The sequence below is a fragment of the Seriola dumerili genome, unplaced genomic scaffold (genome assembly GCF_002260705.1).
Source record: "Seriola dumerili isolate Sdu_G_001 unplaced genomic scaffold, Sdu_1.0 BDQW01000068.1, whole genome shotgun sequence".
NCBI lineage: Eukaryota > Metazoa > Chordata > Actinopteri > Carangiformes > Carangidae > Seriola > Seriola dumerili.
In genome coordinates, this window is record NW_019174323.1 from 5,773,582 (window position 1) to 5,796,728 (window position 23,147).

The window sequence follows — 23,147 nt, forward strand, 5'->3', positions numbered from 1 at the left end:
TGGGCCATACACCTTACTGTATATTACAAAAATTCTCCAAACCTGCTTTATTTGATATATTTTATTTTTTCCCATTTTTCTAAACTTATACTCTTGCAGTATAGGGATGGTATGAAACTGAAAAGCAAATACCTCATTAGCTAAAACTTAAGTGAGCTGTCTTTGATCTTCTGTACAATATCGAGTGTATATTAATGTAGAAAATTGATGCCTGTTACAAAAAATGTTTTCATTGTTTTTAACTTGGATCTAACCGTTTAATGGAGTATGTAAACATAAGTACACATTCTAAAACTGGCTTTAAATAAATACACAGAGTTTAGCTGGTGTTTGGGTTTGAGGAACAGCTGAGGAAGTCATGTCAAAGCAGTTAAAAGTCATCCACAGTTCAGTCCACCTAGACTTTAGATGTAGTGGCTGTGAACACAAAAAGACACAGATCACCCGCGAGAGCGGGATGAAATGTAGAACCAACAGTAAAAATCCTGTGTACATCTTTGTTATAAAATTTATTGATGGTCAATGAGGAATCACAGTGGTAGCGTGGCCGAGCGGTCTAAGGCGCTGGATTAAGGCTCCAGTCTCTTCGGGGGCGTGGGTTCGAATCCCACCGCTGCCAAACTCTTTTCATGCGTTGTGGTTACTTAATGTACTCCACACATGTTGACAGGATTGACACGATGTACACAAATAAATGAAATGCCATTGTGATTTTTATAATAGTTTTAATCCTGTGGAAATTAATAGAAATGATAACGGTTCAGTGGAGTCGCTGTGCATCATGGGCCTGGGCTCCTCCCCACGTGTCTGTGTGGAGCAGAGTCAACATGGTACCGACACCAGCAGATTTCAGCTGCGATAGCTAGACGTCTCATCCTGTACGCACCGCATTTCTGGACTGTCCTGACACGGATGAGATAGCTAAAACTGTACAGTGAAGTGTGCAGGTGAGAGCTAAATCTATGCCGTTTAGGAGAAAAGACGGGTTAAACCAGGCCCCGATGACTGACTGTGTCTTATTTTGACTGGCTAGCCTTGCTAATGCTAGGCTAAAGTTGCCTGGCTAGGCTAGTTTGCAGCATGTTAGCTAGTTTCGTTACTTATACGTTTGTTTACACGAAAGGGAAATGTTGAGCTTGCTGCTCTTTGTCCTGCTTCCTTTTACAGAAGTATGTTTTTGTAAAGGAATGAAAATGTAACCCACAGTGTAGCGCAGGCCTGTGACAAGTGGCTGGATGGTTTGATGCTAGCTTGCTAATGCAGCTAACGTAGCCAGAAACTTGTGTTTTTTAAAATAATAATAGCCTGTCAAAAGTTTTATAACAGTCTGACATTGCTGTTTTATGTCTTAGGTATTTCAGTGTCTGTTTCAAAGTGTTTGTATGAAGGGCAGTCATTTAACATGGATTACAATGTGTTACATCATGTGAGTTTTACCTGGCTGTATGTGGTAGCACCACTTGACAGGCTGCATGATCATGGTCTTTCTGTTCATTAAGTGGTTTTACTGGTTCACTGTATTGGCAGGTTTCATACAGATACAGTTTTCCTTAACACTCACACCCTGAAATACCCTGACAAAATGATGTAGAACTTTGATGTAACCTTGGTATCCTGAATCACATTGTTCTTGTTAGTGCTCCAGCTGCTTGTCACCTGTTTTCTCTGTTACCAGTCTGGGTGGAGCCATTTGGCTGAATGATGGGAGTGCGTGTCTGCACAATAAAACCCTGTAACCTAGTGCTTCTTTGTTTCCAGGTTGGATCTTGTAGATCTGCTGCCGCTCCCCTCCTGTTTCATCTCCTCTCCCCTCCTCGCTCTGCTCACTTCAATATGGCCAGTGGGGATGACGATGACCCCATTATAGAAGAGGTATGTCCATAGGCTGAAGTTAAAGGATAAAGCTTCTGATAGTTTAATTCATAATGAATTTGTCCTGCTAACAAGTGTTGCCCATATGGCTGAAAGCTTATTCCTCTGTGCTGTAGCCCCCCTTTGTTGACTAAAAACTGTCACACCAATGACTATATACACACTATTTCAGTAGGTGTTCATCCTTATGAACACAGACACTGTATTTTATCTGGAACTGGAAACACTCATAAAGTATATATTAATCCACATCTAAAAATAGTCCCCAGCAAATGCATTACTTATGATTATAGGTAGCGATGCACTGATAAATATAATTCTTCAACTCGGGGTATCTGCTGATTCATAAACATATACCAGTGCTCTCCTTTTCCACATTTTAATATCTGTATACCACGCTGCACTGGGAGAATTTCAATGTAGGGTAGCATGAGGCCAGGGATTGCTGCTGAGGAGTAAATGAAAGTAAGAGATGGGAAAATATTTTGAGAACTATTTATACCCTTTATCCAATCAGGTCATTTTAATGAGATCAAGATCTTTGGCAAGAGAGGTTTGCGTACAGCAAAAGAAATAGGGCAAGAGATAGGACACACAACAAAACACAGTTAGTCTCACACTCACACAAGCACATTCAAACAGCATCAGAAACAATCGCGGACATCTCTAAAAAGTCAAGCCAATGGCTTTTTAGGAAAGGCTGCTTGAAGGGAACATCTACCAGTTCCTCGAACTGGTTTGTGTAGTCAGAGTAGCTTTTGATCAATGTTTCTGTTTCCTGTAGATTGATGTGTACCTTGCCAAAAGCCTCGCAGACAAGCTGTATCTTTTCCAGGTAAGGTTTTTCTTTATTGTTCTTAATGCTGATGAGTACGTCTTCCTTTTGTGAACAGATTCCTAAAATAGTCCTGATTCTTTTAATCTGTGCTGTGATTCATTTACATGCCATGAGTCACTTAATCAGCTTCATTGTCTTTCTGATACAGTACCCTGTCCGACCAGCCACCATGACCTATGATGATGTCAACCACTTAACGGCTAAAATCAAACCCAAGCAACAAAGGGTACAAAAGGCTCTTTTCTTACTTTACAACCCATCAGTATAGAAAACTAGAATGTTTATTCATCTGAAAGTGTTTGTAATGTTTTTGCACTAATCACAATACAGGTGGAGTTGGAAATGGCTATCAACACAATGAGTCCAAACTACTGTCGCAGTAAGGGAGAGCAAATAGCTCTGAATGTGGATGGGACGGCTTATGACGAAACCAACACCTATTCAGTGTACGTCTACTGTCAAACCTCAGCTAAGATCTTAATGTGTTGCCGTCTGTCGGCTCTTATTACCACTCGCATGTAGGAATAGTTTAACATCTACACTTTCTGGCAGAGAGTTACATGAAAAGATCAATACCACTCTCATATCTGTTCATTAAATATGAAGCTACAGCTAGCAGCTGCTAAGAAAGCTTAGAATTAAGACTGGAAGCAGGTAAATTATTTCTTGGCTGACTGGTTGATTGTCATAGCCAAGAAATAGTCTGGCACATAACCCGGCAAATTGTTGCTTGTACGCCACTTTTTGTGCGAATCAAACAAACAAAACATAACGTGTTAAGTAGTGAGCTTTATAGATCCTGGTATGTGGATTTAGTTACCTTTAGACAGAGCCAGGCTTGCTGCTTCTCCGTGTTTTCAGTCTTATTGCTAAGCTAAGTTAACCTTCTCCCAGCTGTAGATTTGTGTCCCGTGAACTGACAATAAGAGTGATATCAATCTTCTCATTTAATTCTCAACAAGAATGCAACTAAGCGAATTTCGCAAAATGTCAAATTATCCCTTGATGAGCGGCTGCAAACTGCAGGTGAAGTTTTTGTTGACTTTTCTTTAGAAATGAAGCTGAGTCATTAAACTGTTCACTTTTCTTTTCCAGGAAAATGATGGACAAACAGACCTTCTCCTCCATCCAAGCCACTACCAACACCTCCAGATATGCTGCTGCTGTGTTTCGCAAAGGTCTGATCCAATAACCCGTGGTTCTGTAGTCCACTGTAGCACCATGCTTGTGTTTTGGTTGTTCTGACTTTGCTGCTGCTGCTTCTTGTAAATACACAAAGGTCACTTATATGTTCACAGAGTCCATGTGAATCTTTATCAGTCTTACCTTTCCTTATCTTTTAGTGTTAAGTTACCACAATTTTACTGTCTTTATCTTGAAAGTAACCAAATATGTCAATACGATGGACTGTATGACACATAAACATGAGTCCACAATCATCCACTGCTGCATTATCACTGGTCAAAACCAGGGTTTGGTTTCTGAATGTTCTATTATTGATGTCAATAGGTGAGCTTCACGTCACACCTCTGACAGGAATCCTCCAGATGAGACCCAGCTTCTCTTACCTGGACAAGGCTGACAACAAAACCAGAGAGAGGGAGGCAGCCAATGAAGGTGTGTTTGTTTGTTTTTAATCTGAACAAAGTTGTTCAGACAAATCAAGCCATTTAAAGATATTACATTGCACTCTTTCTGTCATTTTACAGACAAAATGAATCGAGTAATCAAGGCAATAATTGCCAGAATAATTGAAAATGAAAATAATGGAAAGTTGCAAGCCTAAGCTCCTACAGCAGAGCTCACGTTTGTGTTTCAGCACCTTATTTATTTATTTATTTATTTATTTAAATACAGCTTTAAAGCGTGATGCTTTCATCAGCTTTGAAAAGTGTCTTAAAACCTTGTTACCAGATCTAGTCGGATATGAAGACTGTTATATGACCACAGTCTTCTGTCTGCAGGTGGAGACTCTTCCCAGGATGAAGCTGAGGAAGAAGCCAAGGCCATCACAGTGAGAACTCGTCCACACACACACACACACACACACACTACACACACACACACACACGCACACGTGAACTCACGATCACTCGGACTTCAGGTGCTCACGAAAACCCATAACTGATCAATTTCCCGCCACTATTTCACTCCAGGTGAGGTTTGCTCGTCCGGAGTCGGAGCAGGCCCGGCAGAGGAGGATCCAGTCCTATGAGTTCCTCCAGAAGAAGCAGGCGGAGGAGCCCTGGGTTCACCTGCACTACCACAGTGTCAAGGTATGGGGTATTGATAGGGTGCAGCACTTTGCACATCTGATTACAATTCACCACAATACATACGCCATGTGATGATATGTTATTCTATAGTGTGGCGAATTTAATGGTCACTGGTTCTCACTATGTTTTCATGAGATCTTGTCTCTTCATTTTTGTCTTTGCCATGTTACCTGAACTCAGGACGGTCGCTCAGAGCATGAAAGGCAGTATATGTTCTGTCAGTCGGTGGACGCCTCAGAGAACTCTGAGCTGGTCAAAACTCCTAAGTGAGTATAATGCATTTCATTACTTTGACTTGGAGTTGGGAGTATGATGGTAGTTGCAGTCTGTGCCGTATTCTTTTGATTTGGTAATGCAAAAGCCATTATTGTCTCCCCTGGTTCTCCGGTATTCAATGTGTAATATTCATTCTCCAATATTAGTAAATGTCCAAACTGTTGCATGTGTTTGGTCCATGTTGGATGATGTAGACGCACTTTTAAAAAGTAATGATCTTCTACTAAGACTATGGACATCTAGTTCCCATGTCTTTATGTAATTCCTGAAGCTTTCCTCCTTACCTGCTCACTGCTCTCTCTGACTTATTTCCCGTATTGTTTCTCAGGGAGTACCTGGCGATGCTGATGCCCCCCCTCACAGAGGAAAAAGTGTAAGCATTCCTCAATCTTCTGTGGAAATCGTAGATGTTAAACTGGTTGACTGCTCCAGAAATTAATCATTACTGTCATCTCTTTGTTTGGACTTTTAGTGTGAAGCCTGTTGGTCCCAGTAATGTGCTGTCCATGGCTCAGCTGCGTACTCTGCCGCTGGGAGAGCAAGTGAAGACCCTGATGAAGAATGGTGGGTTTACATATGTAAACTGGTCACGTAAGGAAACAGTTTTGGGGCAATGGAGAGACAATATTATATGCATTCTTTTTGATTGTTTAAACAGAAAATCAATTCACTTTTCACATGCAGTTTTTGTTTGAGCCAGACGGGGGTGACGGAGCATCAGTAATGATATCAGACCTTTGTGAAACTGTTTAAAACTTCTTCCTCGGCTACAGAACAAATGAATGTAATGTTGGTTGCACTCAGATGTTATGTGGTGGCATTTAAATGACAGATCTGTTGCTTGGTCAGGCTTTTGCTAGTAGTCACCCTCTGTCAGTTTTCTTTGAACTGCATCAGATTTACAGCAATTCAATTTTAAGATTGATGACTGCCCTTCCTTCCTCTGACATCTTCTCTCATCTCATCTCCAGTCAAGGTGATGCCATTCGCTAACCTGATGGGCCTCCTCGCCTCCGGCACAGACTCGACCTCAGTGTTGCGCTGCATCCAACAGGTGGCGCTGCTGGTTCAGGGGAACTGGGTTGTCAAGAGGTGAGTCCAAGCAGCTTTTATTTAACAGAATCCTTCCCCGTTTGTGTGTGGAAATTAAATATGAAGAGTGTACCCATTGTTCCAGTGCAGACCGATTCATTGTAAGGACTAATATCACATTTGAAATGTATAGATTAAAATAAGGATTTAAAGTTAGACCTAACAGAACCCACAAGAGTGTGTCGCAGCCTTCAGGGAGAGAGCCTGTGTTCTTTATAATTTAATATTTTTCACATTAAACACTGGTCTGGCAGCTGAGTGATGTTTCTTTGTGTGTGTGTTTTTTTTTTCTTAGTGATGTCCTGTATCCTAAAAACACCTGCAGTCCTCACAGTGGTGTCCCTGCTGAAGTGCTCTGTCGTGGCAGAGACTTCGTGGTGAGTTGCTGTCACGTCATGGCACTACTCCAAGTTAAACCAATCTTTAAGGCCCAAGATTTTAGGCCGGTTTAGTTTAGTTTTGAATCAGTTGTTTGTTCCTTTTTTTTTTTTTTTTCTAGATGTGGAGATTCACTCTGGAACGCTCTGTGATGAGAAAGGAGATTGCAGCCATCATCAAGGTAAGGATCACACATGACCAAAATACCAAGTTTACCCAAAGATGGCATGAGAGAGAATTTTCTTAACTGTGAATTTTAATCAAGAAACCCCATGTGAGTGTTTAAATCTTTGTTGTGTCTGGAGTGTTAATAACCTGGAAGTAGCAGAGTAAAACTGGAACTGTTTTAAGGCACACGGCCTCAGAATACGTGCTGCTTTCAGCGCTCATTTCATGGCAAATTAGTCCCATGGGGTGTGACATACATACAGTAACATACAGCACATCCAAGGATGTTATTTGCGGAGGTGTCATAATTTCCCTTTGGTAATATCACTCGTTTCTTAGACTGGATTGTTCATTTGTGCCTGAAGGTGCGACTGGTTGGTTATTCTTCAAGTGTATTCCTCTGATTCATTTTACAGAAAAAAAAGCAGGTACAGAATAAAGTCAGTCGGTTGTTCAGAGGCAGAGCAGCTTCGTGGAGCAGGAGTGTCTTTGAACACTTGCTCTAGCTTGCTCCTGTCGCCCGGAGGCAGCAGTTGCTATGGTTCATTCAGGGAAACGGGACTAAACAAGTCCTTCCTTTTGTCTCCGTCAGCTTCCTCCAGAGGATGTGAAGGAGTTCTTGGAGCATGTGGCAACACCTCGGATCAACCGGGGCTGGGAGTTCCTGTTGCCTACCGATGTAGACTTCATTAAGAAGCACCCAGATGTTGCCCACAGGCAACACATGCTGTGGCTCGGCATCCAGAGCAAGTAGGTTACACTCAGAGAAGCAGGGGCATAATGTGTTTTAACTGAAGAAGCTCTACTATCTCACTGGAGTATTATTTCAATCATGGAAGTGCTAGTAAATGTTTTTCTTGGAGGATAGTTGATTGTTAATCAGGTTTTATTTGTTCCAATCTCTTGTCTCTTTTTCAAAGGTTGGAAAAGGTCTTTAACTTCTCTAAAGAAGACTTCATGCCAAAGAATTCCCCTCAGCCTGGTGTGTACCGCTTTGTATTTGTAACGGCCAACTGTTGGTAATAAATAACACATTAAATGTTCAGCAGAGATGAATCTTACTGGAGATGATGTCTGTGTTGTAGAGCCTGTCCATGTCAGCGGAGAGCAGCGTCTGAAGATGGCTCAGGAGCGAGCACAAGAAAACCAGTCGTCCCTTCAGAAGGACCTGGACGCCAAAAGGGCAGGAGGCGGCGTCCACATCAAACAGGAACCCGTCAGCGACAAGGAAGACGAGCCTATGGACACTTCCTGCCACCCCTCGTCCTCCTCCTCCTCCTGCATCCCCAATGGCTCTGTAAACGGGTACCCCAGTGCCACCTCCCCCGGCTTCGATCACACTAACGGCAACACGGCGTCCCCGGAGCTGCAGGAGTTTGTGATAAAGACTTTCAGGAAGCATTTTGTACTGACGCTGAATGAGTTAAAGAGGCTGTTTAACCTCCACCTGGCTTCCATACCGGCGGGACGGAGCGTCTTTCACTCCATCTCGGACCACATGCTACAGGACGCCATACTGCTCTGCCACTGCAAACAGATAATGGTGCCTGTGAGTATTCGGGCAGGACATCGCCTTGTTATGGTCAAAATGAAGGATTCAATCCAAATCCTTCACACTGGATGCATCTAGTTTCCTCCCTTCTCTCAGTCTTTGTCTCTATGAGCCTAAACGGTGAAATGCACACTCTGTTAAGGCTGTGTTCAGACTGGCAGTGGTCTGGCAAAACATTGTTGCGGGTGTGTTGCAAAAGGTGTCGATGATAAGGTGACTAAGCGCACACCTGGAAATCGCTTTTCAAGGGTTATCAGGCATCAAAACTCTGCACAGCATTTAGTTGTGCTTTGAGGCAGGAAATAAGAAGTTTAAGTTCTCACAGCAGCCACAGCTTCCTCTGTCTTGACACTCGGCCAGTAAACGGTGGCTTTAGCTTAATGAAACTTGATGTTAATACAAGGCATGTATAATGTGTAGCTGGAGTTGGGGAATATAGATAAAATGTTGCAGCATATTGTAATATACCACATATTCTGGAAAGTCGATGAAGAAATTGTTGTGCCAACTTGCTTCTGTTCTCTGCCTGATCATCTCATTTTTTTTTTTTTTTGGAATTTACACAGACGGTGCACGTTAATCAGCTTTTCTGTAAATGTGCCAGGCAGATGGCTAATTCTCATGAAACGACAGATAAAGTTATGCAAACACGGGACAGCAGGATACCAAACTGACAAGTGCAACAAAACGGGCGTGTACCAGTCAGTGCACAGATCGTGCAACACAACAGGAAGAAGCGAGACACGCACAATAATACCAGTGACCACATCCACTGTTGAGTAAATGCAGCAAAGTCACTGACATGTTGAGCAGAACATAACTGAGATGAGGTAATGGCTCAGATATACCCCAGTGTCAACATCTGTTTTTGTTTTTTGTTGTTTTGCTCAGATGGACTCAGAGACCACATCTGAGGAGGAAGTAGAATGAAGCGATCCCCTGTTTCACCTGCACGTCAGGTTTTTTTTGAAACGCAGAGATTACTGTCCCCTTTGTCTTGGGGTCTGTGTCGGGGTCAAACTGGATGGGTGCTGCATAAGAGGGTTTTTCTCACTAGCAGCTCGAAGACTGCTATCAGTTTTCTCACGAAATAACGACATTAACGGTTGTTTTACTTGCGAGCTTTGTTGCCTGTAAAGGAGCAGGTGCACTGGAGTAATGCAGAAGTGGTTCTCAGGTTCCACTCAAATTCCAGCAGCCACCTGATACGTGTGTGTGTGTGTGTGTGTGTGTGTGTGTGTGTGTGTGTGTGTGTGTGTGTGTGTGTGTGTGTGTGTGTGTGTGTGTGTGTGCGTGTGCTCGTGCTCGTGCTCTGTGTGTTTTGTGCTCTGTGTTTGGACTAATGCTGCTGTTCAGAGGATTAATATAGTTAGATGTGGTCTGTTATCAGTCGACTTTTAATCGGCTGTCTTTTTGTGCGGTGTTTGCTCGCAGGGCGTGGAGTAGCGTGGTCTGTGCCACATCCTCCTTTTTCATCAAGCAGCCAGGTCTCCTGCCAGGACCAGCCCTGTCCTGGACTTAGGTCTTATCCCATGTGTATCCCTGACGTGAGAGGATTTCAACCGCTGTGGGGGAGGGAATGGCCGGCCGCCATCTTTATTATGCAACAGATTATTGGCCTCAGAGCAAAGCTCATTACTGCCGAAGCGGGGGTTAATCCGACAGGTTGTTTGCAAATGCAGGCAGATCTGGAATCAGGTGACTTGTTGTTTATGTCACTGTATTAATATTGTCTGGGTGTCTTGACAGTTCCTAGATCAGTTTTGAGTCAGTGGGTTGTTTCTGGAGGGTTAATCCTGGTTTGGGCTGCTCAGTGTTGATCCTTCTGGTGGTCGGCCTGCTCTTGTTTTGACTCTTCGACAAGAGATCCAAATAAGTGTCTGAGACGAAGGAAACAATTTTCCATTTAGTTATCATTTGCGAACTGTTGAATAAAATGGCTTTTGCACGCTTGAATCAAGGTTTTGATGAACGTGCGTACTTTATTATGTTCATCATAAACACAGTTCTGCCAGTCTAAACAACCTTGTAGTTTGACTGCTGAGGTCAGTCACTTTTCTAACTTTGCTCTTTCCTCCTGATTTTAGTTTCCTGCTCAGAGCACAGCAGCCCCCGACGAACAGAAGGTGTTTGGTTTGTGGGAAACTGGAGAGGATTTCGACAAGGTAAACACTGATAGCATCACTTTTGTCACAACATCCTTCTCGTCTCTCTGTACTTGCGGCTGAAAGGCACCACAAGCCACACATCACTTCAGCGATCACTGAATTTCTCATGAATGTCAGAAACCACACGCAGCATGGTTCAGTGTCACGAGATCTCATCTTTGACTTGTGTTGTATGACATTTTGTGATGTGTGCTTATTTGCTCTTTCTCTTACGTACGTGCGCACAATATGAAGCTACAGACAGCAGACGGTTGGGTTCAGTGCCTCTAAAGTTCACTAGTTTGTTTGTTGTGGTTTTACACGAGTGGGAGTCGGGGTGGGGGTGGGGGGGAGGGTCATTTGTATTTCTTCACATCTGGGAATAACAATAACACTTTGGTTTAAGGATTGAATAAACAAAATCTAACGTGTTAATCAGTGAGCTTTAGATGTGCCGATAGGCAACTTTTGTTATCTTCAGCCACGCTAGGCTAGCTGTTTCCCCTTTCCAGTCTCTATGCTAAGCTAAGTCTCATCTCCTGCTAGCTCTAGCTTCGAATTCAACAAGCGCACGGGAGATGTATCGATCTTCTCTTCTAACTGTAGTCAGGGAAACAATTAACGGATTTCCAAAATGCTGCACTATCCCTTTTTAAATGAACTCTTTGGTGTGTTTGCTCCTGCAGCACCGTCGGCTGCTGTTCGACCTGTTCTCAAAGAACTACCGGGTCAGGAGGAACATGATACAAGCCAGACTGGCACAGGAGTTTGGAGACGTCAATAAAGCGGACATCGACCGGCTGCTCAAGGTGAGATTGGTGACGAACTTAACTTGCACCTTTTTTTTCTTTTTCTCTCTCTCTCCACTGATCTAACGTCTCGCTCTGTTGTTCCAGGAGTGCTGCAGCAGCCACGCAGGGATGTGGTACCTCAAGGGAACGATACAGTCCTGACACTGAGATCCTACCCCCTGCGGTCACCGTCAGCCAATCAAATCCTCTCCTGGGTGTCCAGTGGGAGGGCAGTCAAGAGAGATGAGAGCCAATCACAGCTCGCCCCAGCTCTGAGGGCGGGCGACTGGAGGACAAAGATGTCAGCCGTCTGCTCTGCTCAGAACACGAAGCTTTTCCCGTTTCAACTGAAGCATCTCTGACGTTAACGTGAGCACTCTGATGCTGCACGGAGGATAGAAACTCCTCACATACTCACACTGACAGCTGGAGAATCTGAGGGGGAAATATGAATATTAGGAAAAAAATGAAGAAATAGCAAGATACATATACGGTTTATCAGTAGATTTCTGGATTTATGACCTCATGTTTGATTATTTTTGAATTAAACTTTTCCCAGATCAGGGTGGTGTTTACTACGGAAAGCAACCGTGGCTCAGAGTGCTTTCATTTAACTTAATTAAATTTTGCCAGAGAAAACACGTTTTACTGTATTATCAACAAAGCAAACATTGTTTAATGCCTTTTGGTTAAAAAAAAACCTTGAACCTGATTTTATTTTAATTTTTTTTATCCATTAACTTCACACATTTTGTTGGATCTGACTTGGTTAAAGCATATCAACTGAACAGAGTATTTATTCCACCCTTAATCCACAAATGAAAGTGGTGAGCTTTAAAGATGGCTGAAGTGATGTGCTTAATTAAAATTAAAGCAAATAGAGGGGGAAACGTTGCCAAACTCCTGAGTCGACAAATGTGAAACAAAAGGGAAAAAAAAATATGCAAAAACCTGCAAAAAGTCCCTCATGTCCTTATTCTCATGTTGTTCAACTGAAATCACTTTGTTTTTGGCAATCATGGACCTGGACGCTGCTACATCAAATGTGGCTTTTCCCACATTTCTGTATTATTCAGTCAAACATTTGAGAAGAAGTGGATTACAAGCGTGATGTTGAGGTTTTGTTTTTCCTGGTTGAATGTACAGAGTTTCAAATAGTTTTCCTATGTGAGAGAAACTTGAGTGACTGATTTTGACGAGAGCCAATAAAGATGCAACTTGGAATAAAGTTTTGTCATAAATCTGTTGGGATTGTCGTACAAACATAGTGGAATGGATGAATGGTGTCTATGGACTGGATATTGGCCCAGTACAAACACCGGACCGTCGTCTGGGTGATGGGGGGAGTTTGTTGCTATGGATACATTGGTTTATGGCCATGTGCTGCTATCTTGAGCCTCCATCTAAAGTGCCTCTGCCTCTCAAGGCATTCAGGACAAACTCCCACCCACTCATATGATGAATTACAGGAACAATAACACTTAGTTTCACTGAGATACTTCATGACATTTAGACCTTAAATCTGAAAGTGTTCTTCATTTCAGGCTAAATTTAGAATTTCCTACATCAGAAAATGACAGTTGTATTTTTTTTTTCATTGGTTTGTTACTTTGCTCAATAAACATTATAATGTCAACTTGTCTTGTGAGTTGTTTTGTCATTATTACAGATGTCAGTGGTGATATGAGATGAGAATGATTTGACTTGAATGTGCCTGAACAGCAGCTCAGTAGAAACTGGGACATTTTGCCTCGTACATCCCTCAACTAATGAGGTTAAATCTTTATTTTCTATTAGTCCTTTGTTTGAACAGATTGCACTGTAATACTCGTGTTCGCTGCAGATTGTTGTTTAAAGGACAACAGTCTGTTGATGTTTGGTACAAAGATAAATCATGAACATATTGTCTCATCAGGTCCAAAGACCACAGTGACAATCAGGTACATTACCATCAGACAAGGAAGCACCAGGTTTAAGACTTTTTATGACGTTAAATCGGCTTGGGCGATATCCAAAATTTAATATCTCGATACAGTCCAGCCCAAATATCGCGATATATGATAGTATCGCGAGTGGGTGAGGGGTTATAATATAATTACATTGTTGTATCTTATGCTTCAGTTGTTTGCTTTTTTTTTTTTTTTTTTTTTTTTTTTTTTTTTTTTTTTTATAATACACAATCATATTATTGTATTTTATGTTTCAGGTATAAGTGATGCTGCCACTAAACAGCAGTTTAAAGTTCAGCAAGCAAAGCAGTGAAATAAGGGTCGGACTCATCAGGTCGGACTGCAGAACTGCAGCTTTTTTTTTTTTTTTTACGTAATGAAAAACATTGCATATGGCGGGAAATATCACAAATATAATAATAGATTCTATGTTGCTGCATCAACACCACTTCCCATGGGGCTCGGGGGTGTTGCAAAACTAATTTGAATTGTTAATGCCTATTCTTTGGTCAGTTTTATTTTTAGGCTGATGTGTTGGGTTTGTCTGAAGTCCAGCAGGACGTGTGGACGGCCGACATTAAAGCAGTTTAACACATCAGACGGCAAAAACACTATTCTATCATTTTCACAGTAGACATATGACGTCCAGGTTCGACTGTGACACAGAATCTATACATAAGGTCTAATCCTCTTTACAATGGACTGACTCAGCAAAAAAAAGACACACAGCTGCTGTCTCAGCTTGTTTCATGGTTTATGGCTCAGAGCAATAACATTACCTATGAGGTCCAGTCATGAAACAGGTAAAAACACATTGTACATACATACTGCAGATTACTCAGGTCTAGAATATGATTCAAACAGTAGCACATCACACTTGCATTAACTACACAAGACAGAAATATAAAGTGTCGGAGGAGCATTAATAATGCCTGTGCAATTCTAAAGTGCATCTCAATGTGATTTAACAGGACGTCTACAAATATGTGCATAATCTTTAAGCTTAAACAAGGACACGGGAACGTCAGGCAGCAAAAGCAACAGCTTCTAATCATACGTGGCTTCCTGAGGCTAATATACCAGGAGGCCGTTACTTTATCAGGTACATATAGTTATTATTTTGGTAAACCTCCGAACTTCCCTTTAATATAACATTCACTCACAGTCATCTAACCTAACATTCAATAATCAAGTAGAATTTAAGAGAAATGCATATTACAATTAGAAAAATCCAAATACATTTGAGCACCTTGAATCACCAGCTTTTACTTCACCTCCTTCACCAATATAACATCAGGTGCTATATCGGTCGCCCCTTTCCATTGGTCGTTCATATAGGCCTAGGCAAAACTATCACCAAGAAAGCTACATTTTTTTTTTCCATAGTTGCAAAGAAGAAAAATAAAAATAAATGAAAAAGTTCACATTCGACCATAGGAGATCAGTACACAAAGAGCAGATACAACAGTAGCACTATGTTTTACAGATCTGTCATTTCACAGTAATATTCCAGTTTCCTGGAAAAGGGGTATGTTAATTTGGGACTTAAAAAAGTCTGTCCATTTCTTTCTGGGTAATTACAGGAAACTACCATGACCTTTAAAATAAAGTGTTACTGATACAGCTTATGAAAAGGAGACAGATTATTCCCCAGAAATGATTTCCTCAGGAGCTTGTTTAAAAACAGGGCTGTGCAAAGTGAGGTAGAGTGATTGGACAGTAGAGACGGCGGCGTTAGGCACTGGTGTTTCTGTGCAAAATGAGCCACATCTGAGACGTGAGCTGGTGGTGTTTGGGCCTTTCATGTTTCTGCATCACTCTTGTGTCTTAACCCCTTTGCCGGTCATTTCTGGGCAAATAACGTACAGTAAAGTGTACACTTAGTAAGTCTTTCCAAAGAGTCGCTCTGCAACTGGAAGATGACGATTTATCTTGCAGCAGGTCTTTTTCTTGCTTTTTTTTTTTTTTTTTGGAAGCAACTAATTCAAAACAGGCAGCAGGTCACCAGCTGAGGGTCTCCCCCTGTTTTCAATCAGGTCCTCTTTGGTTTTCCGAATGCGGGAGAAAATTTCCCTAAAAAGTTCCTTGTACTCCGGCTGGTGGAAGTCGTCCTCAAAGTCCTCCATGTCCGTCAGAGCAGGACAAGCACCGGCGAGGGACGGGGTCTGGACCGATTTGTGGCTCTGCCCGTCCTGCTCGTCCTCCTGCGGCCCCAGGTGGCAGCGGCGCAGCAGCTCGTCGTACTTCACCTGCAAGGCACTGTACTGGGCGTCGACCTCGTTGAGCAGCGAGATCCCGCGATACTTCACCACCTCGGCTCGGCGCACGCAGGAGCACTCATGGTCGTAGATCCTGTCGGGGGAGTCGGGCATCTGCAGCGCCTTCATCAGCCGCTCGCTGTCCCAGCGCTTCAGCACCCTGGGGCTTTTGCCCACATCCGCATCCCCCTCAGCCGCCTCCTCCTCCGGGTTGAGGAACACCGAGTCCGGCAGCAGGTTGTGGATGACGTCCGGCCTGGAGGATCTTGTAGAGGACTCTGATTTCCAGAGCTGACGAAGCTCTTCAGCCTCACGCTCCAGCTCAAACACTCTGGCCTGAAGAAGAGAGAAGAGTGATTTAGAAAAGCGATGCTGTCAGAGAGGACCGACACAGACTGAACTCTCCGAGGGACGACTCAATGAATCCAAGGATAAAAAGAAAAGAGCAGAGCAGCAACTTTTTTCTCCTTTATATGTTAATAATGTTGAATTATCTTTCACCCTTTCATCTGACATTACTGTTGTATATTTATGTAATTGCACCTATTCAAAAATTTGTTTATGTACCATACCTGACATCCCTCCAGCCTCGTCAGCCGTTGCTCCAGCGAGGCGTTCTCGCCGGCGAGCAGCTCCGCCCCTCGCTCCACCTCCTCCCTCCGAGCACGCTCCTTGGCAAACTGAGTCTGGAGGGTGCGCAGGGACTGTCGCAGTGATGCCTGCTCCTCCTCGCGCCACGACACGTCGGTGGACACGAGGTCGTCAGAGGGTTCATCAGGATCGTAGTCGTACCTGTACAGAAACACAGACCGTTATAAACTGTATGGATTTTTGTCATAAACCCATGTTTACTCTTACCATACTTTTCCATAGACCTTGTTTCTGATTGGATTTTATGATTTTACAATATGATGAATGCTGATCATCTATCTATATCTAAAGCCAGCAGCTGATTAGCTTAGCTTAGCATAAAGAAGGGGAACTGAGAGAGGGCCCAGTTGGTGGTCCGACAGACTGACCTTTCCATCCATAGAATGAATGGATTAGAGGTCCTAACAAACGCCACAATAATGAAATGTTTCGACGGCTACACTTAATACATCTGCTGATGAAGACCATGCGATACAGTCAAAACCTGCAGACCAGGCCAATAAGAGGACCTTGAGAAGATTATTTCTACACCTATTCTTAATCAACCAGTATCTTTTATATCAACCACGCAGGCTGATACTTTGTCCTCTCTTTTACAACTGACCTTGGCATTTTATCTTCAACACTTGTCTGCTTTATTATAAGGAAAAACAAAGTGAAAGGTGACAGGAAATGCAGAGTGGAGCGAGATGATGACAACATGTACCAAAGGTCACGAGCCAGGTTCAGTCTTTTTACAGAGGATATGTACATGTGACACCTAACTGACAGATAATGTATATTTTATAGCGAACAGTGAGGATTTTAATGCATTTTTAAAAAAGAAGTTTATTATAATATTTGTATTTGGCTATAAATATCCCAATATGTACTGCATCAATTTTGGATACGTGTGTATATTTTTGCAGGTATGTTATGCATACAGTATTTTCTTTTTTTTAACCAGAATACGCCAAACCAATACACAGACGAACAACAGGAAAAAAGTGAAACACAAAAGCAGGTGATGTAAGATAAAGAGAAAACAGCTGATAAGCAGAGAAACGCACACTAAGCACAGAAGAAACAAGAACTTATCAGTAGAACCAAGGCGATTAGAAATCAGCTGAAGAATCAATTGCAGCTTCAGAGAGATATTGAGACATGTTCGTTCCCTCCGGCTCGGACTTCGACCTCTGTCCTTCCAACCTCATCTACATCGCGTTCGGACCCGTCTCGTTTTATCAGTGAGGTTTCCAACCATCTGACCTGGATGTTTTTGATGGAGCGGCCCTCACAGGATTACACAACACACAGACTAAACTCAGGCAGTGAATGAACTTCTTCGTCTTGGTCCAAGTTTAAGAGGAAGTGACCGCAGCATGAAACATTCAGACTGCTGTGAGGTAGACATGGCCGACTGCCAGCGAGGAGGATTAGCACACATACAGAGAGGAGAGCTGAAGACTGGATTTGCTCTTTCCCTTCTTGAAGCTTACAAAGAGCTTCTGGATCAGTGACAATGCAATTAAGATTTAATAATTTAAATTAATTTAAATTTATCAAAAGTTAATAAAAGGGTTTGATTAATTTTTCCGACCCTTGTGAGCCGAGTCCTCTCGTCTCTGCTCCCGTCCGAGTGAGGCGACGAGCAGCGCTTGCAAATCCTCACGTTTTGATTTAAAACGATTAATTGATTATCAAAACTGTTCTCTAATTTTATGTCTGTCTGCTGCTTGATTAACTGACTAATCATTTTCAGCACCACTGATGTAAATGCAGCGTTTCGAGCATCCTCACCCGAGTGTGTTCTGCAGCTCTTTCAGGCAGGACACGCTCTGACTGCCGCGGGGCGACCGCCTCTCTCCGTGCGGAGGCCTCTGAGGCGGAGGACTCAACTTCAGCTTTTCCACCTGATGCTGCAGCTCCTCCACCTGCGTCTGCAGCAGCTCGACCGTTTCTGTCAGCCTGCACGGAGAAGATACAGAGCTCTGTTAGGTCACTGATGAGGGATATTTTAATCCGAAACCAGGGGAATCTGCCCACTAACACTTCTACATCTCCCGTCTCACCCCTGGATCTTCTGCTGGGCCGTCCGGTTGTCCAGAACCAGTTTGTGGTTGCTCTGCTCCAGCTCTCTGGCCGACACGTCCAGCTGCTCGTACACTTTAGCATGCTGATCGTTGACCTGCCTGAGGAGGTCCACCTGCTTCGTCAGGTACTGGAGGAGAGAGAGAGAGAGACGCAAGTGTGAAGACGAGAGCGGGAGGGACGGGGGTGAGGACATGAGGGAAAGGACAGTTTGTTGCACATCATCTACTGTTATCATTATTATGAGATAGACTGATATTATACATTAAACTACAATAAAAAATATATATAAATACACATAAAAAAGAGACACAGGAACATTAAAAACACAGAACAAAAAAAAGTATTTTAAATACAAGAGAAATTGATTATCAGTAAATATAAATGACAGTTAATACCGCGGGAGAGGAAAAATCCACAGTATTAAGAGTTTCCTTTTAAAAGTTGTTAGATGTTGTATGATGGACTCTGACTTGAAAGGTGTCTGGCATCATCACAACAAACGGACTTCATGTCTTAAACCTCCTCCTTCCGATTCATCTGAAAGGCTAAATGTAATATTTTTTACTATAAAACATGAAATATGTGGACAAGTCAAACAAATAAATAATAAGTAGGTTAAATTACCAGCAGAGTCGGGAGTTTCGATTAATTAAAAAGGTGCTGATGAGGGAACTAAACCCTTGTTATTATTGTTATCATCACTATTCTCATTAGTTAGCTGTTTTAGGTGCTAATTTTAAAGAATGCAACTTTGAAGAAATGTAAAGAGACAATGGAAACGCTTATTTCCCAGTAGCACCTAAATGTCTCTAAAAGCTCCCTCAGTGGAACAGTTTCTTTAAGAACAGCTTTGTCTTATCAGCCGTTGCAGCCAGGACACTTTGAACCTTTCTTCACACAAACTGAAACCCGCTGAAAACCAACTTCACGCTGACAACAGACCTGCCGTCAGCAGAACAGTTCAATGTCAACCTAAACAAATACGCTGCACATAAACAGTCAGACGTCAATGAGTAACGTTGTATGTACAGTATGTCAACATTCGGCAGGATGGTTCTATTTTTAAAAAGGGTTGTTTTCATAGCGTTTCTGCTCCATTAGATTCTTTTTATTCCGGGTAAAGAGTGACAGTAAACGCAACAGGAAACGGGTGATCAATTACAACACAGGTAATGAGCTTGAATCAAAGCTGTGACGTCACAAGTATCCAGCACAGGTCTTAAGAGAGATTAAATCTACATGTCAGCAGTGACATGTAGAGAGGGATTTACTGCCAGACACCCCGGACTGACCCTATTCGCGGAAATTAAAACCAGGCTTCAAAATCCAGAAAGATGTGTTAAAGCATAAGTTAAGATCGAGTTTCTGTCACTTGAGTTTGAAATAAGACCTTGAATTAATGATTTTGCTGCTGAGTTCCTGCTTGTACATCTCTAAATGTGAACACGGGGATACACAGAGACGAGAGGTACGCAGCAGGAAGGGTGGAGGTCTGGTTTCTAAAGTGGGGGAGGCAATGAAGTCAAAGGCTCTTCAACAATAACAAAACAAGCATATACACGTAATATGAAAGTTTTTTTTTTTTTTCTTAATTTCATAAAAATCTCACCACTAACAAACAGTGACTTCTAAATGAGCTGTTTATCATGTTTTCCATAATATCAAAGCTGCATAACAACAATAATCACCTATAATTTTATTCATAGAAACCTTATACTTGACCCTGATAAATATTATTATTATCTAATATTTAAAAATATTTGGCAAAACACTTTCCAATTCCAAAAATGAACCTTTAAACTCAGTACGTGTTTTATTTCTATCATTACTGAAAAGAGATCTGCCTTTTACTGCATCATGCTTGATCAGTTCTAGCATCATTTCAGGAGAATTATCTGTAAATAAAAACATTTTTAACCCCCTTTTTCTTTTCTTTTTTTAGCCATTAGTGGTGTCTGCAGTCTTCCACACAAGGCTGGCCTGCTTGCATGTTGCCAAACAAGCAAAACCTGGGGCAAAAGAAAGTTAGGAAATCCCTTTCTACTGCATGTGAAGCGTAAATGCTGCCAGAGAATAGAAATAACTGGAGGAGACTCAGGACTGACGCAAGGGTATTAAAAAGCAGCATGAGGGGGACATGCCCCCCACCCCCAGCGGAGATTATGTCCTTACACAGCAGCATGTTGTATTTTTCTTTTAGGCTAAATTGAGACATTTCTAATATAATGTAAACCTCTGATTGTACAATTCAATACAGCAGGAACTTCACTGACAGTTTGACCACTTTTCCCAGTCCAGCCTCATTACTCGCAGTATATCCCAGTCTAACAGAGACACAGAAAGTCAGACAAGTGACAGAGATATCGGACAGCTCTTTTACCTCGATCTCCTGCAGCTGCTCCTGGTTGGTGGAGTACATCTGCTGCAGCCCCTGCTCCAGCTCCCTGTTCCTCTCCAGGAGAGTCTTCCCGAGCTCGGCTGCCAGCTGCAGGTCTGCAGGGGAGACGGAGCGAGGAGGGAAAGGAAGCACAGCAGTGTTTCAGAGCTCATGGGTTAGTCTCACTGGCGGAGACCTGGGGACCTTATACTGTACAAGCAGCTTTGGGAGGTTTTGTTGTTTCTGGCAGGAGTCCAGTAACCCACTTTTCTTTTTTTTTTTTTCCTTTTTTAAATTTGTGCCACATGGTTTATCCACCTTCACTAACTGACAGACATTAGTGCAAATGGATCTTGAAGGTGTTTTTGATGGGTAGGGACTGCTGCTTATTTCTTATGCACAGGTATGAATTTCCTCTGACATTTATACAGCCCCTTGTTTTATCCACCCTCTGATATTTAACAAAACCCAGAGTAAATAGTAAAAATGATACAACTGGGATACAAATATGACACAGAACGAGGGAATATTTCACACACAAACATAAGCTTCAGTGTTAGGACATGCAATGAAGACAAAAGGGACGAAGGAAGTCAATTCTTCATTTCAGATAGACCTTTTCTATTTTTTCAATTTGCCGCATATGTGAGTGTCCTGCTGACTTCTGCCTTTTCCTGCCGCCGGCAAGGTGCTTCATCTCCACCAAAACAGCTTGTGCACAAATTAAACATGCTAATTCAAAATAATAACCATTATAGTTTAAGACAATTTAGGAAATTCCTACAAATGTATTCTGTTGTGCATCTGCAGGGATTGATAGCTAGTTTTTTTTGTACATGATACACATGAATTGCACCTCTGTGTTACAGCTGTAATGTGCATATTTCTGTTATTTGACTGTGAGATTAAGTATCAATATGTTAAATATGTTATCTTTAAAGGATCAAAGACAAAGACTGAAAGGAAATTGTACCATGTTCAAGGTCTTGCTTGTCGTACCACGGTTCCTCCTCCTTGATCTCAAATTCCTCCTCAACAATCATGTCTGTCAGCATCTTCACGACTGAAAACGCTCACACACACTTCAAGGGATTATTCCGGGTTTTGAACATGACAAAGACACGGTTTAAGAAACGGTCCAGTGCGCGTCCTTTACGCCGCTGTCTTCCCGCCTGCAGCCGGCACCGGTGTGCGCTCATCACCGGACAGACAGACGGATCTCTGCTTTGAACCGCTGCTACCTTGCGAACGTGTTTCCGGTTTTCCACTTCAAAATAAAAGCAGCGTTGGTGACCGTGTTGCAATCTGGTTGAAACGGATGGATTACTAAAGGGGCTAAAGGGCACAGGGTGTAGGGCCATTGGGGTCCAAGGAGTCAGGGGGCCGCTGGACCTGAGGTATATGGAATGGCTGTTAACATTACTTCTTAGAAATATGGGCTTCAGTTAATATCTTCTGAAATTTTATAAATGAAACAATCAGTCAATTATTACATGTAGTGGTATTGAAAATGCTTGTTAGTTGTAGCATCACAGTATTTCTATGATGAACTAATGCTATCATGCCCAAGGTTTTCTGTCTGTTAATTACTTGAAACTGAAAAAAGAAGTTTAATGAAACAGGACATTTCACAAAAAGAACACAATGTAAACAATAAAGGTCCTAAAATAGATTGTGACACAGGGTCCCTCAACGAGACAAGGCCAAAAGGGCCAAAAGGATATGGAGTAGCATAACTCTGGCTTTTGCCTGGTTGGCAATCCAGTCCTGATATGACAAAAGTTGGATGTAAACAGTTTAGCTTCAGTTTTAGTAGAAACTGGCAATCCCACTGCAGTTTCTTTAGAAGTTGCATTTTCTACTTGAATATAAATTTAACCCAACAAATAATCCAAGGACTCTAACATCTCTTTCCTGATGTGCATTTCTTTTGTGCTTTTATTTTGAAGATTACAACGAGTTGCTTCCGGTATTGCACTGCCTCTCTATGTGAGTTTCACCATCAGCTCACCACACCTGCTCCAATGTGTTTGGTTCCACCCTTGGTAATCGCATCACAGAGTGTCGGTGACCACACGGGGGCGCTGCAGCGACAAAACACAACTTGAACTATTTACATCAGCCTACATTTCATATAAATATTGTACTTTATCACCATCATCATCAAATTCATCTGATAGCAGGAGATAAATGTTATTTTTGTGAATCCACATTAAGAGTTTACATACGGGTCTATGGTGGAGATTTGGCCACAACATTATAAAGAAGTAGTTTGATTACCATAGTGAATACAATAGTGGCCATATCAAACATTAAAATACAGTTTGAAGTGAGAAAAAAGATTTGGGAGTGATTACTTTTTTTGACCGGCCACATTTTTTACAGGTTTGTGATCTCACAAAACTGTGTTTGGTTTCATCTTGGTGATTGTTGTTTTCTGACTCTTGCC

General features: G+C 42.2%; 2 protein-coding genes and 1 non-coding gene across 3 annotated transcripts; 2 read left to right on the forward strand and 1 right to left on the reverse strand.

Annotated features, from left to right (window-relative positions):
- The first annotated feature begins 537 nt into the window (after positions 1–537).
- trnal-aag lies at positions 538–619 on the forward strand. The gene has a single exon. It is a non-coding gene; the product is annotated as a tRNA-Leu (tRNA).
- A 221-nt stretch (positions 620–840) lies between these two features.
- Positions 841–12,997, forward strand: polr3e (RNA polymerase III subunit E). The gene is made up of 21 exons (XM_022742622.1): positions 841–947; positions 1,759–1,872; positions 2,657–2,707; positions 2,859–2,936; positions 3,041–3,156; positions 3,806–3,888; positions 4,220–4,327; positions 4,675–4,724; positions 4,867–4,986; positions 5,167–5,252; positions 5,591–5,635; positions 5,735–5,826; positions 6,234–6,354; positions 6,650–6,731; positions 6,854–6,913; positions 7,493–7,650; positions 7,821–7,882; positions 7,986–8,449; positions 10,540–10,617; positions 11,286–11,408; positions 11,496–12,997. Exons 2-21 carry the CDS (start codon positions 1,834–1,836, stop codon positions 11,550–11,552), a joined length of 2,073 nt encoding a protein of 690 aa, XP_022598343.1. The 5' UTR covers positions 841–947; positions 1,759–1,833; the 3' UTR covers positions 11,553–12,997.
- A 1,079-nt stretch (positions 12,998–14,076) lies between these two features.
- On the reverse strand, positions 14,077–21,886 carry LOC111220017 (cerebellar degeneration-related protein 2-like). The gene is made up of 6 exons (XM_022742948.1): positions 21,672–21,886; positions 20,702–20,814; positions 18,300–18,448; positions 18,028–18,195; positions 16,170–16,389; positions 14,077–15,933 (listed from the first exon to the last, which is right to left on the reverse strand). Exons 1-6 carry the CDS (start codon positions 21,751–21,753, stop codon positions 15,319–15,321), a joined length of 1,347 nt encoding a protein of 448 aa, XP_022598669.1. The 5' UTR covers positions 21,754–21,886; the 3' UTR covers positions 14,077–15,318.
- Positions 21,887–23,147: the final 1,261 nt, after the last annotated feature.

What these genes read in the sequence shown, in the direction of transcription:
- polr3e (XM_022742622.1), top strand. Translation starts at nt 1,834, where the DNA reads ATGGCCAGTGGGGATGACGATGACCCCATTATAGAAGAG. An exon ending in GAAGACCCTGATGAAGAATG is followed by an intron (nt 5,827 to 6,233) that starts GTGGGTTTACAT and finishes TCTCATCTCCAG; the next exon opens with TCAAGGTGATGCCATTCGCT. An exon ending in AAAGAATTCCCCTCAGCCTG is followed by an intron (nt 7,883 to 7,985) that starts GTGTGTACCGCT and finishes TCTGTGTTGTAG; the next exon opens with AGCCTGTCCATGTCAGCGGA.
- LOC111220017 (XM_022742948.1), bottom strand. Translation starts at nt 21,753, where the DNA reads ATGCTGACAGACATGATTGTTGAGGAGGAATTTGAGATCAAGGAGGAG. An exon ending in GAGCTGCAGAACACACTCGG is followed by an intron (nt 16,390 to 18,027) that starts GTGAGGATGCTC and finishes GTTTCTGTACAG; the next exon opens with GTACGACTACGATCCTGATG. An exon ending in CGAGGCTGGAGGGATGTCAG is followed by an intron (nt 15,934 to 16,169) that starts GTATGGTACATA and finishes TCTCTTCTTCAG; the next exon opens with GCCAGAGTGTTTGAGCTGGA.